At 40.1% G+C, this 17,265-nt stretch overlaps 2 protein-coding genes across 3 annotated transcripts in view; one reads left to right on the top strand and one right to left on the bottom strand.

Moving 5' to 3' along the window:
• nin (ninein (GSK3B interacting protein)) overlaps positions 1 to 11,718 on the bottom strand; it is a 25,748-nt gene extending 14,030 nt beyond the window's left edge. The window contains exons 1-15 of one of the 2 annotated variants that reach the window (XM_020622913.1): positions 11,222 to 11,718; positions 8,264 to 8,476; positions 7,181 to 7,274; positions 6,258 to 6,430; positions 4,557 to 4,602; positions 4,293 to 4,468; positions 3,711 to 3,857; positions 3,310 to 3,477; positions 2,968 to 3,104; positions 2,626 to 2,766; positions 1,950 to 2,124; positions 1,697 to 1,807; positions 1,403 to 1,492; positions 1,046 to 1,181; positions 778 to 899 (exon numbers count right to left, since the gene is read on the bottom strand). In XM_020622913.1, coding sequence (XP_020478569.1) covers positions 778 to 899; positions 1,046 to 1,181; positions 1,403 to 1,492; positions 1,697 to 1,807; positions 1,950 to 2,124; positions 2,626 to 2,766; positions 2,968 to 3,104; positions 3,310 to 3,477; positions 3,711 to 3,857; positions 4,293 to 4,468; positions 4,557 to 4,602; positions 6,258 to 6,430; positions 7,181 to 7,274; positions 8,264 to 8,455 — 1,908 coding nt within the window. In that variant the 5' untranslated portion in view covers positions 8,456 to 8,476; positions 11,222 to 11,718. The remainder of the gene's footprint in view (positions 1 to 777; positions 900 to 1,045; positions 1,182 to 1,402; positions 1,493 to 1,696; positions 1,808 to 1,949; positions 2,125 to 2,625; positions 2,767 to 2,967; positions 3,105 to 3,309; positions 3,478 to 3,710; positions 3,858 to 4,292; positions 4,469 to 4,556; positions 4,603 to 6,257; positions 6,431 to 7,180; positions 7,275 to 8,263; positions 8,477 to 11,221) is intronic. The other variant, XM_020622914.1, reaches the window with a different exon arrangement.
• A 252-nt stretch (positions 11,719 to 11,970) lies between these two features.
• On the top strand, positions 11,971 to 17,259 carry LOC109973415 (monoacylglycerol lipase ABHD12). Its single transcript, XM_020622976.1, is given in 14 exon segments — positions 11,971 to 12,400; positions 12,852 to 13,050; positions 13,370 to 13,472; positions 13,702 to 13,821; positions 13,997 to 14,027; positions 14,121 to 14,166; positions 14,792 to 14,921; positions 15,033 to 15,070; positions 15,651 to 15,665; positions 15,667 to 15,725; positions 16,094 to 16,176; positions 16,358 to 16,436; positions 16,539 to 16,672; positions 16,848 to 17,259. Coding segments are annotated over 13 exon segments (969 nt in total). The 5' UTR covers positions 11,971 to 12,400; positions 12,852 to 12,947; the 3' UTR covers positions 16,876 to 17,259.
• The last annotated feature ends 6 nt before the right edge of the window (positions 17,260 to 17,265 follow it).

Below are 17,265 nucleotides of genomic sequence, written 5' to 3' on the forward strand. Positions count from 1 at the left end.
ATTCTCCCTGCTGCTGTAGACATGGTGTCGATTATGCTGGATGAGACAAGTGCTGCAAAATTGAAAACTATCCCCCTGTCAAACGATACAGTTGCAAGACAAGGCTAAGTTATAACACAATTGAACTTATATTTTATCTGTTTTGAACATAGTGTTATTTGATATTTCAATAAATTTGAAATTTTAAAATTGGCCGATTTCTTTATCATTTTGTTGACAAATGGGGCTTGAAAATTTGCCCACCCTCTTAAGTGGGGAATGACAGAAAATGTTTGAGAACCACTGGGTTAACTGATGAGAGAAGGTTAAACTTGCTTGTAAACTAGGCTATAAACATGTCTCAGAGGAAATAAACTGCCTATAGGAGCACTGATTCAACAGAAACACGAGTGTGCTGCTTGTCTCCTTATTCCGACAAGTCCATATGGCAGCCCAACATCATACATCGTTAATTTAAATAGGCTGCAATTCAAATGTTGTATCATATGATTTTTAAATGCTCAGAAATGTTCTTGTCACTGTTTTTCATTTAAATACCGATCTTAATGTGATTGGAATCAGTGAAATTCATGTCAGTTCATTTCCTGACTGACTCTATTCTATACACAGCATATAAGTAATAAAAAGTAAAGATTAAAAGAGTTTCATTGAAGAGCCGGCTGACAAAATCCTCGGTTGGGTACAGCCCTAGTTCACAGTACTGATATATCGATACATGCCCTTGCTTTTAAAAACAAATGTCACACACACATGAAATGAGGCATCTACTACATTAACCTTGCTCTCCAACTGGTTTCGCAAATCCTCCCGTTCCTGAAGGTGCTGCTCCTTCAGCTGCTCCAGCATCATCTCGGCCTCCAGGTTCAAGCCGAACAGTTGAACCTCCTCTGAACCGATGCCTGCAATTTAAAGTAGAAATTGGCGGCTGCTAACATTTGACACAGGGGTTCCTTATGTTGTCATTAACAGTTGTAGTTAGCACTCTGTAATGAGATCTCAAGGGACTGTTCCGTTTGTGTTTGGTGCAGGCGTTCATGAGGCCTACCTGGATCAGAATCCATGCCAGGGCTTTTACTCTCCAGCTCTTCAGACAGAGGTTTGTGGCAGGGCTGATGAACTCGACCAAGACTGTGGAACTCCTGCAGCTCTGACTGCAGCTCATCAATACGATCCTGTAGCTCCTACCAAATAAGAATACTATGTTTGAAAGATGTGTTTAAGAAATAACAATTATCTTAGTACAGGACTGTATCTTTTTATTCAACTCTATTTTTCCCCAGTGTATCTAAAATCCACTTTGTAAAGCCAATGTCACCATCACCACATCTCATGTGCTCCTGCTGCACAGACAAACATAATATTCCAGAAAAGCTGGTGACTTTTTTAATTTAGTTGCAATTACCCTGCACTGAGCTTCATAGCCGTCACGTAGCTGTTTAATACGCTCCTCTTGGAGGAAGAAGTCTGCACTACCAGGGTCCAAGTCTCCAAACTTGAAAAGAAGATTACACACACACACACACACACACACACACACACACACACACACACGTTTAGTTTATTTGCTCAGATATCAAGGATTAAAATCAAAGCTACACACAAATCAGCTGTGCAGGAGATGACAGAAACCCTGGTCAACTTTAAGGGTAATGATGTCCACAACCACCTTATGAATAGACACAAAATGTCTCGGTACCTTCTCTTTCATAATGCTATTCAAACTTGTCTGGAGTTTTGTAATGTGGCTTTGTGCCTCCACTAGTTTTTCTGTGCTGTCCAGCAGCTCCATTTCAAGACGTCTATTTTCCTGGAAGATACAGATAACAAATGTTTACAATTATTAGCAATTTTTTGATGTGATAAACAAAACATAATATTGTGAATACATATAAAATAAAGCATATAGACATACATCACATTAATGATATTTCCAGAAATGCTGCTGGTACCTTCACAGACACTGAGAGGCGGTCTCTGAGAAAAGATTCATCCTCCCTGATCTTCTCCATCTCTGCCTCCAGTTCCTCACGCTGCAGGCCCGCCTGGTGCTGGATCCGGTCCATCTCTCTCATCATCTCTGATCGTACTGCTGCTAATTTCTCTTTGTGGTCCTGCTCAAGTTTCCTATAGACATTCATCCACAGAGGATACAGAATTTTATTGGTTAAATGCTGAAAAATACAATGTTCATGTGAAAGAATGCTATAATACAGTATACAAAGTACAGATACAAATATTTTTGTTTTATTTTTGGCAGAATTGAGTCAGAACCACATCTCCACAGAGTTATAAATGATTTGCTTTGTGAGGGAGGTTGCTGTAATCAACATCTATATCTCTAAATGTAACAAACTAAATGGAATCTGTAGTTTCTATAAATGGTCTTCATGGATAAGACTGAAAACCCGAGTCCCTTAGTTTTTATTCCTTGAAATCCAACTGAGTAATGAGACTAAGACGTAGGTGAGGAGACATGAAAAATCACATGCGTGCAAAGTAAATCCAAACATTCTGTATATTCAGTGCACTGTGCATGAAAAAATCAGGTGTGCAAAGTAAATTCAAACATTCTGTATATTCAGTGCACTGTGGACTCTTGTCGCAACAATATAATCTGAGAGTCACCTGAGGGTGAGGTTATTCATGTGCTCAATCGCAGCGTGATGCTCATCCACGTCAGTGGCGAGCTGAGTTTTCAGTTTCTCCGCTTTTTCCAGGTCAGATCGTATTTTCTCCTTCTCCCTGCCTTCTCTGTCTACACGCTCTCTGACCAGAGAAAAACAACACAGACACAGAATTTTACAAAGAGCTAAATGTCCTGACAAATGCAAACAAACAAAACATCCTGGACATTTATTTCAGACTAATGAACAGATCTACAATGAGTGCAAACACATGTTATCGAATATAAATCTACAATGTACTGAGAGCTGAATAAGCTGTGTTATAATGATAACCCAAACTCACAGGAGAGATCTGATCTCAGCTTTGAAGCTCGCCAATGCTGCTTGGTGAATCCCATTCTTAGTAACGAGCAGCTCATTTTCAAGTGCCATGGTGAGATCACTAAGACTGAGCTTGCCATCAAGGCTGAAATTCAAAGCCTGCAAACACAATCAATAAGAATATCTTGCTGAATTCTTTACTATGTGCATTGCAGGGTAAAGTACATGGAACACTGTCTGTAGGCTTTGTAAATCTGCAAGTTGAAAAACGCTAAAATTAATTAAGTTCACACATTGACATTGCAGACAATAATTAAGACCAATGGTCTCAATTATAAGAAGCAGAATAAGTATATTGGTGTACCTGTAGGATCTCGGTGCTGTTTTCTATTCCCTCTTCCATCCAGGCATCCAGAATGTATTCGACTGGAGTGTAACCGGTACCGTCATCAAGGGTGGAGAAGAGACACATGCCAATGGTGCTGGTCAAAGCAGAGGGGGCGGCTATCCTACGGCCTTCCTCATCAAAAGGCTGCAGGGGGAAGAATTAGTGTTTGAATACCGCAAATGTGTAGCAAGATAAAGAAATACAAGTATAACTGCAGTTATAAAAAATATACAAGATTAATTTCCAATGAAAATGCATTTTTGAAGATCAAATGATCGACAGGAGAATATTTGTTTGGAGCACATCTTTCAAATATAAAATATTCAACTAATCAACCCCTTTGTAACCTGGCAGAGCTTAGCAAGTATATGGCGCACCTGAGTGGAGTGATGTCGTTTAAGCTGTCTGTAGGGTGTAGAGGCAGATGGTGTGGGGGGGTTGTTGTGGTTTGCAACCTTGGAAACAAACTCCTGAACATTCATTACTCCATCGCCATTTAGACTCAGGAGCACATCCCCATTTGCCTGAAAAATAAAAAGTATGTTTTAGGATGATTTTACGAAGACAGCATGATGATCTGAAGGTTGTCAGGCCTAAAACTCATACAGAACTTTACATGGACCAAGGCATGCAAACCAAAACAGTTTGTGTATAATGCAATAAAGCTAAATTTCAAAGGGAGTAGGTAACAACATTACAGAATCCTTAGGAGGCAAACAACAGTTAAATTGTTCTGAGCTTTCATAAACAAGACATGTAATAACATGAAAAGAAAAAAGTAAATGCAGAAAGTGGAGGGCTGTTTTAGATTAATAAACTATTCCCACATTAATTTAGAGACAAATTTATTGCTGTGAAAATGTTACAAGTGATTTCAATATCTTTTATCTCAAGTAATCATATGATTTAAAAAAAAAAAAGAAAAAAAAAAAGGCTCCACCGTTCAATCCTCAACCCACCTCCAGGCACAGGTGTTCACAGAGAGCGAGGAGTTCAGTGTGACCAGCACATCCATCCCATTCTATCGCCAGATCCTCACAGGCTTCACGCAGTCTCTCCTCTAAACGGGTTGACAGAGGAACAACAGATTTCCGAGGTGTGCTCGGCTCGTCGGGGTTCCAGAGATTCATCTGACCTATGTACAAAGGCAGAAATCGGACATTTTGTCACAAACATTTACAGTGTGATGTGAATTTTCTGAAAATACTGCCAGTCTGATGTACCTTCTGCCTCATACTCCTCTGTGCTGGCTTCATGAGCATTCCAGCGCTGTTAGAGAAAAAGAAAATTATCATCACAAAGAGCTGATAATCATTTCAACAGTTTAACTATTAATCAATCTGGCTTTCCTTGGGTATCACTTTTAAACAATCAAAATAATTTAAAAACCAAATTGTGTATTTATTGGATGATTTCTGAAGTAAATAAAAATCAACACCTGAAAAGTCTTTGCACAAACTCTCAAAGACCAAAAAAAAAAAAAAAAAAACAGACACTCAGCTGAGCAGAGGTAATAATAAAGTGGGAGGAGTCTTGTTGAGTGTGAGCCACTGTTGTCCAACCCAATCCCTGCATGCTCATCTATTGTTTGTGAAGCAAAACGTGAGGGAATGAAGAACAGATGGGATTCAGCAAGTGGCATTTTGATGCATGATGTAAAGGCACCCAGAAGGAAGGGGGTGGCAGTGCTCTTTGTTCCTCTGACACAACCAAACTCCCTCCACATCCCGAGACACCCGGCCTGGAGTCTCTGAGGCAGAGCGCTGTGACCCAGACCCATCTGCTGGTCCCAGGGTTGGACACTGTAGCATTGTTGCTATTAGCTATTAGTCAATAGCAAGACACACTTCAATTCAACGCTACAAATAGCATTTGTCTTTGTGCTGGCAGGCATCTAGGGAGGAATTACAGACAACAGAATATTAACACATGCATCCACACACACAAGCTAAACTAGCCATTTTGGTGACCAGTTGGGGACTTTTCTTTGTCGTGACGTATTCTGCCGCAGCAACCATGCTTGCACATGCCACCTAGAGTCAGTATATAAAATATACCTATTGTTTGAAAGCCAGAGCAGTCAGTAAATATGATAGCACACACTTCAACATACAGTATGTAAGGTTGCATCTAATTATCACTTCCACTATCTGTCCTTTTCATGATTTTCTGAAATCAATTAACTGCTTAATCTATAAAATGTCAGACAATAGTGATCAGTTTCTTAGAGCCCAATATGATACCTTCAAATGGCTTGTTTTGTGCTATCAAAAGCCCAAAACAATATAAAATATAATCCATTAACTGACAGTACAGCCCCACTACTTGCAATCAATTCAATTTTCAGGACAAAATGATACCACTTACTGGTCTTACCCTGATTCCTGTTGCAGGCCAGAGATACTTAGACACATTGTGAACTTCATATATGCCAAACAACTATGTCGGCAATGAGAGCAAGATTATCCCAAAGAAGGATCTCAAGATCAACCAATCTGTTTTGACATGATGTCAATTCCTTAAGCGCTGTGCTGTTGCCTTGACCACCACATGACAGGAAGCAAACAGAGTCAGGACAAAGTTCAACTCGCCACTGAGCACCGATCAGTTCACAGCACTGTGGTTATATCTTCATTATCCATGGCAGTAATTACAATGTGCTCGGCGTTATTCACAAACAGTGCTGCATTGTTATGGAAAGAACAGGACCTTATGAATCCTAGGCTGACTCTCTATATCACATACCAGGATCTGCCCTGCATGCTGCTAAGCTGATTAGCTAAGAATAACGCCTCTCCACTGGTGTGTGGCTGCCGAGAAACACAGTACATGCAAGGACAGGTGGCGATAAGGACGGCATCTGAATGTCTGGAGGTTCAGAACAGGGCTGGATAACTCAGAGGACATCAGTCTTAGCCTTTTACCTCACGCTTTCTGGGAACAGCTGAGTCATAATTGTCTTCCAGATCTTTCTCATCCACCACGTGTGACTTGGCAACTTCAGACAAGTCTGAAATAGGCTCAATGAACTCTGGCGTGGAGCGGCGGCCATAGCGTTTACTGCCCTTAACGAGCTTTGGTTGGATCTCAGGAGACTCTGAGGAGATAACAATGACAAAAAAATCAAAAAAATCATCTATTCTCATGAAATTTAAAAACCACACCACTAATAGCAATACAGGTGGTGCATTAAATCCAATGACTGCAAAGCATTTACAATAAAAAAAATAATAATATTGTCATAATATCGAGATGACTGACAAGATGACTAGACAGGGTTTTTGCCGAGTTAATTAACTGTTTAAGACCATTTTATTACCAAATACACATTTCACTGCCATTCTAGCCAAAACATGAACATATGATGAAACGCCACTAGGGACAATATGACAAACTACAAGTCAACAATGTTTCAGAACCAAATGTCAAAGAAACCCAGCAATCAGATTTCATGTTATCTTGTAACACAAGGATCTCACATGACAGTAATGATCGGGCTGTTAATATACTTATTCGCTATAAACCCTCTCAGCCTGTAACCCTTTCATGTATATATTCAAATGCACTGTGCTATCTAACAAGTTGGGAGCATAAATATATTTTCCCTAAGAAAAAGCACAGTCAGTTGTACCTAACAGTTTGGCTCTGTGCCTCTATATGTAGATAAACAGCTGAATCAGCACTGGGACTTGGCGAATAGAGCACGTATCCTTAAAATTAAATATTAAACTGATAGCGACACAAAGCACACAGATGCACTGTGCATTGTTTCAAGCCGATTTATTTTAAAGATGTTTGTCTGGATGACATTTCTTCAAAACATACAACACCACAGTTTTGATTTTACCTGGTTTTTGCAAGGGCTCCTGTTCTGCCTGCAGAGGCTCAATGCTTGATGACAAAACCAAAATCAGTGCATTTTTGAACTGGTCAAAGTCAACCTGAAACAAGAATTTAAAAAGACATTTTACATTTATTTACAATCTGACAGAAATTTTAGGATTTATTATAAGCAATGCAAGCCATGCTCAGTATGTGAAAATAATAAAAAAGCAAAAGTTCATGAAATTCCTTAGACTGAATGTAACTCCCCGTGTTTCAGGTGGAGCCTGGGTGCCCTGGGTGTCTGGGTGGAGGAGGGTTTGCTGAGCTAGAGTAGGGAGGTCACACTTCAATGACCAACAGCTGCTAACCCTTAATATGGGGATTTTCTTTGTGCTTCGGAGACTGGCGGCTGCCGACTTTAGATGCATGTGTGTGTGTGTGGGTTCTTTGACTTTATTGTTGGACACCCTGGGTAGGCAATCAGTCCACTGGCCCCTCTGCTAACACTTACCCCACCCACACATGCAAGACAATAGCCATCCGTCTGTCCACACGCGTATTGGTGAACAAAACTTCATGCAAAACTGGGGAGGTGGACAGTTTGGAACTTAACTCTTGAGGCTCATAAAGCAAAGAATAAACACTGGTGAGCAACTGAGTGTATGACATATTTTACAGAGTCTAAAGTGAATTTTTTATACATTTCCATGTGAAGCACCTTTAGACGAATGCATCTGTGAATGGTGATTTGCTTTCGTTGTCCTGACAACAGACACTTGGGATGAGGGCTGATCCGGGCATATTTTCTCCTCAACAAGACGACTAACAAAGCACCAGAAAGCTCAGAGACACAAAGACCTGAAAGCTGGAGTGGCTCAACACAGCTGTGTGCTGAATTCAAAGGAAGCCGAGGACCCTACGTGCAAGAAAGCCAAAGGGCCACAGCGCGCATGTACATCACAGAAGGAACAACAGTCATCTTTCCAACACACTTGTTGTGAGCAAATACTCAAAACGTTGCACACCAGAAACACAAAGATATGCAGTGACCACTTTTACCACAGTTTCAAAGTGTATTACAGCAACAGACAAGGTGAAAACTCACCCTGGCAGTGAGGTGGTCCTGGTTCTTCAGCAGTGCATGGAGGAGGGCTGGTGTGGCATCATCCAGGTGCAAGGACTGGCAGAGGTCCATGAGCTCCTCTGGGCACAGAGAGCCGCAGCCCCTGGCATCGAAACTGTTAAAAACTTCTTTTAGACGCTCCTCATATTGGTCCGGCTCTTGGGCGTCATCCATCCCAAAGGACAGCAGCCTGCCCTGAAAGAAAGAGGTATGCATTACATTTAAGCTGTGGCTATCTAGAGGGCTTGACTAGAACAACAGAATTCCTGAAACCCCTGTTGCAATGCAAAAAAAATAAATTAAAAAAAAGTATCAAAACAGAGAAAAAGATGAAAATCTCTAAATTTACAGCATAATTTATCAAATCACTATTATAAATGCTCACAACATGTGTTCCTAACAGAACCTTCATCTGAGAGCGTTGCTGACGAACTTAGCTACCAACACATTTTGCTCCAGCGACAGCTGTGGCTGGGGCTTTGGTTTAATCCAATTACAACGATTAGACAATCAGCTAAACTGATATACGCAAGGTCTGACTGCAGTTCTGTTTCATCCCCGAGGTGGGGCAAACATTTATGGAGTTTACAGTCTGATGTACTTTAAACGCATTTCACAAGTTTTATGAAAGTATCAACAAACAACATGTAAAGTCATTCAATTTTTAAAATGGTGAAAAATAAAAATCCCGATGTTGATAATAATAATAATAATAAAAAAAAAACTATATAAAAGTAATAAGTTTGGAATTGCTTTAGCTCCTAAACTGACTATACAGACCAATGACAGAGAAAGTCACAGAGAACCAAGTGGACCAGCAGCCAGGGACTGACTGACAAGGTTACACCAACATGCAGCAGCCTGTGGCATCAGTTACAGGCACATGGAGAACATGTCTGTTCTCTCAGTTGGGATGAATTAGCCTATGTCTGTAACTGAAAAAAAAAACGAAGAGCAAGACAGAGCGCATGGCAGTTCAGCACAGTAATGAAATGAACTGTGAGCCAAGTTTCTCTGAAGCAATAATAGATAAACAATGAAGCTCATCTTGTATTTTAAGAGAGATAAATGTGTGAGGTCTTCCTGGGTCATTACAAAGAAAAGATGGAGGCTGAGTAAATTAAGCAATGACATAACTTCTAGATGAAACAGCTTAGGTCAGCCATCTGAGGCTTAAAGACGGTAAATGTCAGTTAACATGACTGGAAACAGCAGTGGAGTACTGAGCAGAGTACAGCATTCATCTACTGCTATTTTTACTTAAAAACATTCCATAATTGTTTACATCTGGTCCATTTTCTGGACACTTTTCTGCATAAATGTTGGGGTTGTTGGCAGCAACTGTCTACAATTTGGTTTTTACTTTTCAGATTATCAGTGTTAGTGATAATCGCCTTCCTTGAACGCCATTGCACACGTGTATTATAAATGTTTTTACCTGGACATTTTGTTGTTGTAGCAAACTAACTACTTTTCAACATTCTCTTGTCTTATCTTACTTCATTGTCTCCTTATAAAAGCTGTGTATTAGTAGCAGCCGAATACAGCTCAAAATTAAGAGTTGATACGTCACACTTTAGGTATCAATAATAAAAAAAAAGCACCCTTCTGACCCTCTGCCTTTCCAGCTGCTGTCCTCAAGTACTCAGCCAGGTGTCCCCCACAGCCCAGACTCAAGGTACCCATTCACCGCAGACAATAGGCTGCCCACAAAAAAAATGAACCCGTATTCTGCAGCTGAACAGCTTATGAAATGCAAGGAAACCACAGACATTGGGTAACAACAAGAGTTTATCAAGACAAATGCAGCAAATCAGAATCTAATCCCCGTATTGTATGCATCTTTTACTAAATCAGATTCTCTGTACACACACACACACAGAGTGCTTTCTGCAAGCAGCCTCTGAGCCAATTATCCTGGTAGTCCTACTCAGCTCACAGTGGCCGTGAGTCGACAGCTGCTGCGGTCAAAGAATCAGGGCAATCCAAGTCACAAGGAGGAGGTTAATCCTCACACCACCACAGCATTCACTGACTGGTGTGACTGGTGATTATCACTAAGAGATGTCAAGAAAAACATGTCAAGTAAAAACTTCAAAACCTTTCTATGGGTGCACTACATTGCTGCCATTGCTGGTTCTTTTCTTCTAGGCAGCCTGGAGCTGTTATGTTTTATTTTTGTTTTTGTCGTCATTATCCTGCTACAGGATGAAACTCTGAAAAGGTCCAACTTCCTTTGCTGTCTTTTTTTTCCAAATAATGCTTCAGGGGGTGTAGTAACACAGTCTTTGAACAGACAGAACTTATTGTTATAAGGAATCAACAAATGTTGGGACACCTTGTTTACATCAGTGTTCAAGGTTTCATCTATTTCCACTGCTGCAAAAAAGAAAAGTTAACCCATTGCTTGATCCCTAGTTTGTCTCTGGTAGTTTACTTCTTAGCTTCATGCCCTTTAAGGTCATTCACTGAACTTGAACTGCTTACACATCAATAAAATCTAAACAAACTGAGGTGTACCAAAACCTTTGACCACCTTCAACAGCTTTGCCACAAAATCACAAACTTTTAAGGGCGTTTGGGTCAACTATTAATAGGAAAATCCAGATCAAAATGACAAGAATAATAAGTGTCTGGGCCCACTGTCAACAGTTGCTTGAATAATGTCCGATATACATCTGAGTAAAGCCTGAAAAGTCAGTTATGAGTGTGATAACAGACTCAACCACCCGTGAAGCAGTTCAGCTAGCGTAACTGGTCAAAGAGGATATGGGCAGTGAAGTGGTGGCTATGCTAACCGGCTAATTTATCAGCAGGCATGCGGGGAGGAGACGGTTGAGATTGATGTAGGCTGTCATTTACATTTATTTTAAAAGCAGAAGAGAAACCACCCAACAAAGAAGCATTTGCTTTTAAAAGTGTTGGCTAAAACCAACTTACCAAAGTCTCCGAACCTTTGCGACAGCTGGCTTCTTGTCCAAGTGAAATCCGGTGATTAAATGCGCGTATAAAACAAACTTTTACAACATTTTCCCCGTAGTCGCGCTGCGGTTCACTCGAAAATAAGTTGTCCTCGCCACCAATAATAGGCAGTTTCACTTACTGAGACTTGTTGGGGAAATTTTATTTCTACAAAGCACTGGAGACTTCGTTCCTAACAGAGGTAGACGTCTGCTTTGTGTCCTTGGATGTACTGCCATCCTCCTCTGGCTTATAGCGGATTTTGAAAAGCGGCTGAGAGGAAGGGGCGGTGACCGGGAGCCTGCCACTGCCCCACGAGTCCGGGTCCTGGGCACCAGACTCACCGTGAAGCTAAATCAATACGATACCAACCAGACTTAAAAGATAGCGAAGAATTCCCGTTATCCCGGCTGATGTTCTTAGGTCATATAAACTGTTATGTATTTATTTAGCCATAGGGAACTGGTTCTGGCACTTAGCTAGCTAGCCTACAGTAGTAGCCGTTCAAACTAGCATTTACCATCCTTGAACATAACATCTACTGTAAGGTTATGACAGTGCAGAAGTAGAAAGTAACTACGTACATTAACTCAAGTACTGTGCTTAAATAAAATGTGACTTTATTACATTTTATAAGTAAATATTTGTACTTTTTACCCCATTACATTTACATCTAATAACTGTAGTTTCTACTATTCACAGTCAGATGAATGAAATAAAATACAGTATAATCATAAGACTTCATTAGTAAACTTCAGATGTATTCAATGTAGATTTTTCTAGTAGTGCTAATAAGTTGACACTAAAAGAAAATGTAAACATTTGGACACCATTTGTGTCTATGTCAAACAACTTCAATACCCATGATGCCTTGCAGTGAGAGCACTTCGGTGACATCAGCTGGGTGAATCTTCTCCAGATTCAGTATTCTTTTTATTGTCATTGAGCACAAACATCACGGATGCAGAGCAGAACGAAATTACGAGCATAGCTCCATTAAAAAAGTAATAAAAGAAAAGAATGAAAATATCTACCAGCAAGGTGACAAGGCACAGTCAGCTGTGCGTGATTGCTTTTGCAGTCTGAGAGCAGACAGGTAGAAGCTTTTACCTAACCTGATAGTGTCGCTACTCAGGCTCCTGTATTTCTTTCCTGATGGTGAGTTGTGACTTTCAGGATACAGGTCACTTTAGCCAGTAGGTGTCATAATCTTCTCAGCTATCCTCACCACCCTACACGGGGCCTTTCTGTCTTTTGTTGTTTGGACTGCCATTGTACAGGTGGTAGAGGAATTTTTTTACCACCAAATATTCATTGTTATGTATAATTTTAGTACAGTTAATGGTTCCCTTTCTATTGGTTTGGCTAAACATCAACAGGCATGGATTTTTCAATAATTTGTGGCCTTTGCTGTCTTTATCATTTTATAAAAAAAAGGCTTTCACTTTCTTGGAGGTGCTTTATACTTTAATCATTAGCCTAAGTTACTGATTCTTTATGACATTTGAATCATTATCCCTAATGGGCACCAATCACAGCAGAGGGTTAATCTTAGTTGAACTTTGACCTCTTTTTCTCGCTCTGTATTTCACAATTCTCTTATTGTCAGGAGGAAAGCTCTGCTGCATTCTCCCAGAAACAAGGACAAAAGGAGCACACTGTTTTGGAAAGCGGGGCAGATTTTGTTATTTCACCTGTGGCAGAAATGAAGAGAGCAGTGTCATTTCTGATCACTGTCTATGTCTCAGTGCCTGTTATTCTCTACTTGTTTCCCTGGATACTGGGCCATGCCATATTTGCTCACTTGTGTAAGTAATGTCTGCTTCAAGCAACCAGCTCATAGTGTTTATTCAGTATACAGTTTATTTCTATATTGGTCTTTTTCATGGAAGATATGTTGACTTGCAGCAATAGGAAAAGCACAGGTGAGACTAATACAATAAATCATGGTAACATTTCATTTAGCTGCTTCAGTTTCAGGTTCCTATTTGTGCAAACTGGCTTACTGGGACACAGTCAAGCTTGCTGGGATGTAGCCAACGTTACTGGTCACTTGAAGAGACCATTGTTTTTAGTATGTCTATGTACAAAAATCATACTGACCTTGTGTGCTCTGGTGTGCTGCAGTGAGGCTTCCATTCTTTGTGGATCTCGGCAGACCTGAAGATGTGCTGAACCACACATGCAACTTCTACCTCAACACAGAGGAGGGTATCTCAGTGGGAGTATGGTACTGTCGGTCATTTGTGGGTTCCTTTTGTGCATCACTACTTGAGAATACCATAAGCATGCAAATGCATATTTGCCACAGGCAGCTCCTGAGTGAAAAAAGCCACAATCTACTCATTTAGCAGCGCGAGACAAACTCAGAAACCTACTGTATAGATTCAGTCACACGCAAATTGGTCTGTGCTGCTCTCTCTTTCTGATCTGCCCTTCTCTATTTTTGTGTTTCATAGGCATACACTCCCTGTCAGCCAATGGGAGAATGCTGTGGGGAGAAGCCCTGAGTGGTACTGGGAGACTCTGGGAAACAGCCATCCTGTTATTATCTATCTCCATGGAAACACAGGGACCAGGTGGGATCAGAGTGGCAGGACAGAGACCCTTGACCTGATCCTAATAGAGTCTAGAGGGTATTACATAACTGCTCAAGGCCCCTGGGTGCATCCACAGAGGCAATGTACACAAGGGTAAACAAGCCCCAAAGCCAGGTGTTTATTTGTATTCACTGCTCTCATGTCATTTCTGCAGGGCGCTGCATTGCAGAGTGGAACTGGTGAAGGTATGGAGTTTGTTCTAAGGCATGGTTGATTTTCATTATTAGCACAGTTTTGACTTTCAGCTTTAGATAAAATATTATTTTTGTTTGTTGCAGATCTTAAGCGCTGCAGGGTATCATGTCTTATCTTTAGATTACAGAGGTAAGATGTTTATTTTTGTTCAGCAAGTGCAAATTTTTTTTGCTAAATACAACCTTATGTTCTGTGTGGGAGACCTTGGGCTTTTGTTTACAGTTCAAAACACACTTAATATTGGTTTATACACTTGATACTTCAGAATGTTTTTCTAATTTAATGAGAATTACTTGTGAACATGATTTTGAACCTATGACATATATGAGAAGATTGTTGCAGGTCTCAGAGGGCCTGGCTGTAATGTGGATATTGGTTCATAAGAGGTCAACAAACAGGCAGCGTAAATACACCGACCCCAAACATACTGTACGTTTCATTGTCTGTAACTGACATTTTTGGCAAGAACAATGAACATGCATTTGTTCAGGTATAGCCCATAATAACATATAAAGCATGAAATGATTCTTTGTTTGATAGAATATGGTCTGAAAAAGGTATCTGGATTTTACAATCATCATTATTATTATTGGTATACACACAACGGTGGGGTCTGAGTCCCCAAACAATAAGTAAGTGTCAACAAAACATTGATTTTAGGTCTTAATCAGAGTAGATATAAATATCATGTTATTGATTTATTGTCCTGTTGATCGGTCAGTCATGACTATGAGGGTTCATGTCTTTCACTGAGGGTTTGGAGACTCCACTGGGGAGCCAAGTGAAGCTGGGTTGACCAGTGACGCCCTCTACCTGTACCACTGGGTAAAGAAACAAAGCAGAGGGAGTCTTATCTGTTTGTGGGGACACTCCCTTGGCTCTGGGTCAGTTTCTCCTACAGACACTGTCTATGGCACTAATATAGACAAATGAAAATCTTAGTAGAAAATGTATTGTAAATGTGTAGTAATCTACTCCTTTACATTTTTTTGTAGAGTGGCAACAAATGCTGCATTGAAAATACAAGAGCAAGGTGAGTGTAAATCTTTAAAGGCTCTGCATAATCACTGTAGCTCCACACAAGTGATTTTAACAATTCATGACTGATTAGTCCCCTTGTCTCAACAATGTGTGGGCGTGTACTGTTTGACTGGCACCTCTGTTATTTTCCACTGCTGCAGCTGTCAGTGGGGGACAAATTATAAACTCATAACTTCTTATTATCGTGCAGTCCAGTGACCTCATGTAATAGATCTTTTTCCACACATGACATTTTAGAACAAAAAGTGCCTTCATTTCTTTTATATCAACTGCAAAAGGTATAGTATAAGGATCAGTACTGACATTGTGCAGTTAGTATGTAGTAGCTTATGGACGTGGGACACAGGCACATGAATATAAGAGCCATCATTAATGTTATTAGTAACACTTGCACTTTCCCTGCTGGGATAAGTCAAAACATCTGCCTCTTCCTAACATAACTCTACCCACCTTCCTCCAGAGCAGATGTCTAATCGGCCAGAATAAGAGCCGTCACGGGCAGATGAATAGAAACTGCTCATTGCAAGAGATAAAATGTTACATTTACTGTATTTCACTGTCCTCATTATCAGGTTCTGCTGTTGATGCTTCTGGAAGCCCCATACACAAGAATTGGAGAGCTTCTAACCAGTATTCTGCTCATTAAGGTGAGGCCAGTTTTTTTTTAACGTTTTTTATGTCAGGTTGTTTTGTATTCCACAAAACACAGCTATCTAAAATTGTGTTGTTTTTAAAAAAAAGCCAGTATAAAAAGCTTTAGCAAATGTTTGTGGAAGCCACAAAACCCACTAAATTACATCTATATAATATTTATCCAGCCCCCGCAGCTCAAATGTAGCTTCACATCCCCCTTTTTTAAAAATCAACTGCTAAAAGTGAGGCTCACATTTATGTGAAGTTTAAATATTGGGATATATTCATGAAGCTGACTAATGTTTACCATGTGGTCATTTCTACTCTGCAAGTACTTGTACACAGAATGCTGCAAAACTATTTGTACCACCCTTTCTTCCAGATGTACCTGTTCCTGCCAGGATTTGACAGTTTGCTTTTGAACATACTGGAAAGGAACAACATAGTATTTGCTAATGAAAACAAGTAAGTATAATCAACAAAGGCTTATTCTACTTCTGGGTTTATTAATATGGCAACATTTCAAAACTTTTGCCTTTATGCAGAGAACAGTGTGAGAAAGATTATGATGCAATGATGCTAAATGAACTTTATTCATCTTACTCAGTTCATCTTTGACTTAACATTTTCTCATACATCTGCACAGTTTAAAGACCTTGACTAGTTCCATTCTTATTCTACATTCAGAGGATGACAATGTTGTTCCATATCACATGGGTGTGAAGGTACAGTAGTTCTTCCTTTCATGCTCCCATTTCCTAACAGTTTATGTCCTAGTGGATGCTGATGCTGCTTCTCGATTAATTAATTAGCCTTTTTATCTCCAGCTGTACCAGATATCACTCCAGGCTCAGAAAAAATACGGCACAGATGTTCACGTTGAAATGATCTCCTACAGCGCAAATCTTGGCTTCTCTCACAACAACATTTACTTAGATCCCAATCTGCCTAATGTGATGAGGTAATTTCATATTTAAAACCCATGCTAAATGAGCAATAGTTTAAACATACACTCACCAGCCACTTTATTAAGTACACCTGTTTAACTGTGGTATATGTTGTGGTTATTGTTGTTCCTGCACACCCTGTCCATAAACCATATTTAAATGTAATATTCCATTTGCTTATTGTTTCAGCGGATTTCTACAAAGCCTGAGACAGTAGAGTGGCTCAAGAAAAACGGGTCTGTGTTCCTGTCTCATCTCCCAGTGTCAATACATCTTGCAAGATAATGTCCATTAGATGGTTCTGTACAGATCGCTTTACGCCACGAGAGGGCGCTCTTCTAAAAATAGAAATACTAGCACTCAGTATCACACAGCAAGTTTTTATTTTATCAATGGGACAAACTACTATGGCGCCCCAATCACTGAGTCCACAATAAAATCGGATGATGGTGAAGCAGATCACAAATAAAGTAGACTGGTATTTTCTTTACCCGTGTTATGCTGATACAGCGACATGTACATCTTAATCTGCTTGGATCTTTGTCACTCAGTACATACAGAACAAAGTTGCCAGAACATCATTAAAAATTCAGTTTAGTCAGCTGCT

Source organism: Monopterus albus, unplaced genomic scaffold, assembly GCF_001952655.1.
Source record: "Monopterus albus unplaced genomic scaffold, M_albus_1.0 scaffold290.1, whole genome shotgun sequence".
Lineage (NCBI taxonomy): Eukaryota > Metazoa > Chordata > Actinopteri > Synbranchiformes > Synbranchidae > Monopterus > Monopterus albus.